The sequence below is a fragment of the Vicia villosa genome, linkage group LG6, assembly GCF_029867415.1.
Source record: "Vicia villosa cultivar HV-30 ecotype Madison, WI linkage group LG6, Vvil1.0, whole genome shotgun sequence".
Taxonomy (NCBI): domain Eukaryota; kingdom Viridiplantae; phylum Streptophyta; class Magnoliopsida; order Fabales; family Fabaceae; genus Vicia; species Vicia villosa.
In genome coordinates, this window is record NC_081185.1 from 69,892,075 (window position 1) to 69,898,741 (window position 6,667).

The 6,667-nt window shown below is 34.5% G+C and overlaps 1 protein-coding gene across 1 annotated transcript; it reads right to left on the minus strand.

Moving 5' to 3' along the window:
• Nucleotides 1–3,858: 3,858 nt before the first annotated feature.
• Nucleotides 3,859–4,776, minus strand: LOC131613832 (uncharacterized). The gene is made up of 3 exons (XM_058885469.1): nucleotides 4,303–4,776; nucleotides 3,989–4,199; nucleotides 3,859–3,896 (listed from the first exon to the last, which is right to left on the minus strand). Exons 1-3 carry the CDS (start codon nucleotides 4,774–4,776, stop codon nucleotides 3,859–3,861), a joined length of 723 nt encoding a protein of 240 aa, XP_058741452.1.
• Between the last annotated feature and the right edge of the window lie 1,891 nt (nucleotides 4,777–6,667).

Below are 6,667 nucleotides of genomic sequence, written 5' to 3' on the forward strand. Positions count from 1 at the left end.
GAGTGGAAACAGAAAAGTGAACAATGGTCTTCTTGGTACTCATCCTTCCTACACATTCACCAAATAGAATATATTTTTACATTTATATTACATATATTTTTTTTATTTACTATTTTTTTTTTGTGGATAAAACATGATGAGAATGCAAATGAGAGATGATGCATGCAAACACACAACAAAGAAAAGAAAATCATAGCAACAAAAAAATATATAAAACAAATCAAACATATATAACACAATATTTCAAGAAACCCAAGTTCATAGGTTCGACGTAGGGGGCTCTAGGGAGCCAACCTTTTATGGGGGGTTCTAGAAGGTCTCATGGGGTCATCCGTAGCCTCCGAGACTCTTTGTCTCTTCGGATTTTAAAACGACTCATTTTATCCATGAGGTTCGAATTTTTGGGGTAGGTTCTCGGAGAGATCAGCCAAGTATCCAGTCCAGCCCTTAACAAAGTCAAGCCTCGTTTTGGACCTTTCCGAACACTCAACCCACTCCGAGTGGAGTTATCAGTGAGATTCGTAGGAGATTCGTACTCCCCTATTGATCTCAAAATTAACTCCCACACTTAGGGTTTAACATAATATAAAACAGCAATGCATATAATAATTAAACATTTCAAGGCAGAACAAATAAACAAAAAACAAAAACAAATAAATAATAAAAAACATTAATATTTATTAAAAGATGAACCTCCCCCCAAACCCTAAAAATGGCAAGTTTGCCAAACCCTAAAATGCGCCACAAACCCTAAACCATAAACCACGAGCCATAAACCTAAACCCACTCAAGCCTTAGGAGCATAATAATTCACTAAAAGTGTTGTCCCCAGCAGAGTCGCCAGCTGTAGCAACCTGCCTAAAAATTTCAACTTTCGAGTCGCCACCTATTCTAAAGGGCGAATAGGAAACCCTACACAGATAAGAGATTGAGGGTAAGTTATTATAATCAGGCTGAGGGAAGGTGTTAGGCACCCTCAGCCCTTTCCTAAAGGCTAATGTTCAAAGATTAGGGTTGCATGGCAGAATTTGTAAAGAAATGTGGCAAATAGAATTTTAATGACATGATTGAGATTTTGAAGAGGGGGGACTCGCCTTGTTGCCAAGTGCCTACGTACCTCCTTAGGGAGGATCAGAGTCTACGTAGTTCGGGAAGGGTTGTACGCCATTTAGAGTTGGAATTTGATTTGATATGTGTTTTTTAGAGGCTTTTTGGTTAGCCTATCGCAGTTTGTTTGTATTGTTAATTGAATGGAGTTTAGAATTATATTAGGGTTTTGGGGCGTACAACCCTGATTTGGCACTATTAACCGCGATAATCGATTGATTCAATTACCATAGTTAAAAGATTTGAAATTTACATCACCACCAATTTTAATCGATTGGTTCGATTATTACTAATGATGAATTATGGCATATTTTAATAATTTTTATAGAATTTTTAGATGCATTGTTACCCCTCGTAATCGATTGATTCGATTAAAAAGAATAACAAATTAAATCGAAGGGAAGAGACGGTTAATCATCGCAATTAATAAAATAATTGCAACCATTTAACCAAATAATAGAAATTTGATTATATCTTAATTAAATAACATTTTAACTAAAAAACATCGTTGACCATAGCGATTAATCGATTTAATCGGAACGGACAACGAATTATAATTTAATACACATATTATATATTAATTTACTTAAAAAAGATAATTATTATACAAATAAATATATTAACAAAGAATTAATTAAAATAATATGTCAATTAAAATTTATTTAGTTTTATTAGGGGTTATGATTAGGTGTGGCAGCTTGGATGGCTTATAATATAGGGACTGGATCTGGAGCGTTTGATTAAGGCTAGGGGAAGATCTAAGGGTGAGATCTTGGGGGTTTACGGTGGAAGCTATGATGAGGAGCGCATAGGATCATAGAGAAATATTCAGAAAAATAAATGGGCGAAGGGGAGGCTCGAACCCATGACCTCCCCCTCACCAGTGGCTTACACGACCAACACACCATGCATACACGCGTGTTAAACAAACATAGCAAATAAACAATATACGCAATTTAAGACGTGAACACAAGGAAACGCGCGCCAGTTTTCAAACGGACCAGTGGTGCGCTGCCACGCAGTCATCTTCTCCAAAGTACCTGTAAAACTCTGAAACTTTTGCTACGGTTTTGCTACTAAACTACTCGTAGCGAACGAAACCAGGAAAATAACGATTTGCGTATTCAAGCACATAAACATGGCGCGATCATCTTATTCTTTTCGCCTCAGTCTCACGAACTCAAATATGTTTTTAATTGACCCTAATTTGATCCCTACCAAAAATCCCTAATTTGAAACCCTAAAACTCAAATCGGCATCCAATGGCAAAACTCGATTAAAACACATAAGCTTAAAATAAACAACCCAGAAACGTTCATGGCATTGAAACAAACATGAATATGCAATTATATTCCAATAATGATGCGTATATCGTCCAGATCGAAGAGGTTTTCAGAGTGACTTACCTTGACGAATGTGAGGCGATTCTGGGGGTGCTGCAGTAGAGTACCAATCCAAACACGTTCAGAGCCCTTTAAGGAAGCGTTTGCACCTTTTAGTTCTCGTTGGAGTCTCTTAATTCTCCAAAACCAAGTTTGAGTTTCTTAGTGAATTTTTTGATTCTTGCAAGTCTGCCTCTCTCTCAATTTTTCGTCCCCTAGTGTGTTGGCTTGTGTTCAATACTTATAGGAGCATAGAATTAGGTCAAGAAAAGAATCAAAAAGCCTTTGAATCAAATCTTTCCATGTTTGAGAAATTGATTTGATTTCTTGAATTCTAAGCTACCATATTTAGCCCAATTTGTATTAATTCTTTCTTGATCCAATTGCCACGAAATTAGAAATATTTTGGACATTAATTCTGATTAAATCCAATCCCTATGCATATATTTAACCAAATATTTGATTTTCTACTTAATTAAACTATTTTAAATCATTAAAAAATGAAATAAAATTGTATAATTTAGATAAAAAAAGTGAAATTCGTGGCATGTTGTTTGGATCACTTATGAATCAAGTTTGGATCATAAAATATAGGCCCATTTGCAAGAAAATTAAATTGGACCTCCTTTATTTCACATTTGGTCCCTCTAAATTGCTTAACTTTGATCAAGCATATCTCCTTCAATTTTTAAACTATGAGGGAGTTCCAATACTTTTTAGAAACCTCATGAGGTCCTCTACAAGCCACTTTGGAACATATTTTTCATTTGAAGCTTTTATCTTGATCATATCCTCTTTGGGAAAAAACTGCTTTTGAAGGATGCCTGAAAATGACCTGTAATCTTTTGCCTTGTATCTCTTAAATGAAGCATTTTTGGCCTTGGCTTGTGAGACACAAAGTTGTAGAGAATCCAATTTCCTTCAAAATAGGCTTTGAGTGGGGAATTTCTGATGTTCCATGTGAAAGTTATGCCCAGTCAAAGTTAGGTTGACTTTCTCCTAAGAAACCCTAATTTGAACCTTTCTATATTTGTTCATCTCTGAGTTTCTATTAATGGAATCATGATCAATTCTTGATCAAATGATGGTTATGCACCCCATACTTGATGTTTTCCCAATGATCATGATTTGAATCATGCCTTGATTGTGATCGACCTTTCAGTTTGCATCAGTTGACTGGATCATTTGAGTGAGCAAGGTTTTGGAGTTTGTTCTTAAACCTTGTTATGAGAGAAGTGTGGGAGGTAAATTTTGGGGTATGACAGGACGCAACTGGCCGGTGATGATCCAACATAGTCTCAACAAGCCCGCTCCGCCCTCCAAGCTCACCGGGACCAAAGGAATCCACAAATCACTCCACACTCACACATCACTGATCCAAGCTCCCATACAAGCAACGACACCATCCTGTAAAAAAGAAATAGCAAATAAAGTCGAAAATAACAACTTTATTATGCCCCCTTCCATCCAAAAAGAATGCCAAAAAGAAGTAGAAAAACCGTCACCAATACGGAAAGAAACATTATTGACAAAAGAGCCTCCGGACGTTCTTTTCTCCAAAGACAAAATATCCGACCACCAAACCAATTTCGTACAATAATTATCAAGCCTTCCTCCTTCAATAACCATCCTAAGCTTAATATCTCCATATCGAGCTTTAAGCATCCGATACCAAATAGAGTTAGTGTTCTCCAAGATTCTCCACTTCCACTTAGAAAGAAGAGTCAAATTAACACGCAATGAACACTTTTCTTCTCCTCCGACCCCCCTCCCAAAGAAAATTACTTTGAATTTTATTAATCTCCCGAATAACCTTTTTAGGAGCCAGGTAGAAAGAGAGAGTGAATATAGGTAAACTACCTAACACTGATTTCAAAAGAGTAATTCTTCCCCCAAAACTAAGCCACCTCCCTTTCCAAGTTCTGAAACGCTTCCTAATATTTTCCACCAAAGGGCTCCAAAACTTTATCCTTATAGGATTAGAACCAATACAGATACCAAGAAAAGAAAACTCCTTTTCCTCCCTTTTACAAGAGATAGAGGAAGTAACCACATCCAAGAAACGAGAATTAATGTTTATTCCAATAAGCTTGCTCTTGTTGTAATTAATGCTGAGACCAGACAAAATCTTAAAACCTCTCAACACCTCTTTGATGACCCATAAGTGCTTCCAACTACCATCTCCTACTAATAAAGTGTCATCTGCAAATTGAAGCACATCAACAAAACATTTACCTTTAACATTACAACCAATAAAATCCCCATTTTCAACCGCCTTATTAACCATAGTTTTAAGCCCTTCCGCTACAATAACAAAAAGGAAAGGAGATAAAGGATCACCTTGCCAGAGCTCCCTTTAAACCACAAACTCTTTAGTAGGACTACCGTTAACAAGAACCGACATTTTGCTTGAGAAAATTAATACTTCCATCCACTTCATCCAAAGCTCCCCAAAGCCCACCCTCTTCGTCGTAAATTTAATAAATTTTCAACTTACCTTATCGTACATCTTTTCAAAATCCACTTTTAAAAGAAGGAAATCCCGCCCTTCCTTTGTGGAATAATCCACCAATTCATTCGTAACTAGAACCCCATCAAGCAATTCACGACCCGGAACAAAGGCGCTTTGGCTAGAAGAAACAATAGAATGCAAAACCCTTTTGATCATTCTGGCCAAAAACATAGAAATAACTTTATAAATACAACCTACCAAACATATAGGTCTATAGTCGTCCAACCCCAATGGATTATAAGACTTGGGAGTCAAAGATAAAAACGAAGATATGATAGACATCGAAATCACACCACCCGAATATAACTCCTTGATACCGCGGTGTTTTCACGTGCTTTGAAGATGATGCTGGTATGATTATCAATCGTAAAGGTGAAATTAAATATTCTGTTATTACTGGTCTAAATTGAAATGACGGTGTTGTAGCTTAGGATGTAATAGTTCTATTAATGCCCCCAATGCAACAAGCCAACAACATAAGTAAATCTCAAATAAATAGCATACAATGATGTATCTCTAAATCATAATAGAGTTCTTAGAATTTAGAACAACATTAACTAAAGGCATCTAATCAACCATTAAAAACTTTATAAGTTTTTATAAACCATAGCACTTGAAAAGTGTAAAGCTTCAGTAAATAAAAAACAAATAACAAGTATGCAATAATGCATTCTTAAATCATAATATATAGGAATTAAAATCAAGAAATTCTTACCTCTTATGATATTACTTCTAGAAAATGTCCCTCTTGATTTTTAATACTCAAGTTGACAAAAAAATCAAAATCATCAAGTTTGATGAAACATTCTATTAAAGATGAGAAAAAGTTAGGTTACAATATTTCTATCTTGAAATAAATTAAGAGAAAGTCATGGATTTTCTGATAGAACAAGAGTTGTGTTCGTATCAAAAGAAAAATATGAGGGTTTGTTAGGGTTTCCACTTACAAAATTGACACACGAAGATACTTATGGGTGGTGGCCCTGACTTTTCGAGTGAACAGAAATAGAAATAAAAAATTTAAGGTGTAAGGTTTTCTAGGAAATGGATAGAATCATTAAAACAAGGGTTACAATAAAATTTGGAAATGGGTGAAGAGGGAAAGTGAAGAAAATTGGAAAGGAGGTGAGCGAGAACGTGAAAACAAATTACTGTAATATTTTAAATTTTAAATTGGTTTGAGAGTGGGAATTTAAAATTAGTTTATTATTAGGAGGAAACCTAAAATTTAGTTGTGTGAGAGGGAAATGAAATTTGTTTGGAGTAAAAGGGACACTGAAAATTTTAAAATAATCAAATTTCTAACTTTATTAATTATTAGATTTTAATTTTCTATTATTAAAGTTTATTTATTTTATAGTTACGACATAATGGATATGCTTTGAAAATGTAAAATAATTTTACACTGCATGTCATCCAATTAAAAACAAGCAATATGTCATGTCATTAAAAAAATTTTAAAATAAAATAGTGATGTAATTGAATACATGGTTATTTTACACTGTCAATGCATCACTCATTTTCTCTTATAGTTATCTGGCATTAATAAATATTTATAGTAAAAAATAATTATTAATTTAAAAAAATATTTTCATGATGTTTTTTATTAAAATTTAAGCTACAACATCATTGAAAAGAAATTTAAATTCAATTTACTTTATATTAA

Coding starts and splice junctions, on each gene's coding strand:
- LOC131613832 (XM_058885469.1), bottom strand. CDS start 4,776: ATGGTTAATAAGGCGGTTGAAAATGGGGATTTTATTGGTTGTAATGTT. Junction 4,200..4,302: donor TCTACCTGGCTCCTAAAAAG/GTTATTCGGGAG, acceptor CTTCTTTCTAAG/TGGAAGTGGAGAATCTTGGA. Junction 3,897..3,988: donor TTCTTTCCGTATTGGTGACG/GTTTTTCTACTT, acceptor TCTTTTTTACAG/GATGGTGTCGTTGCTTGTAT.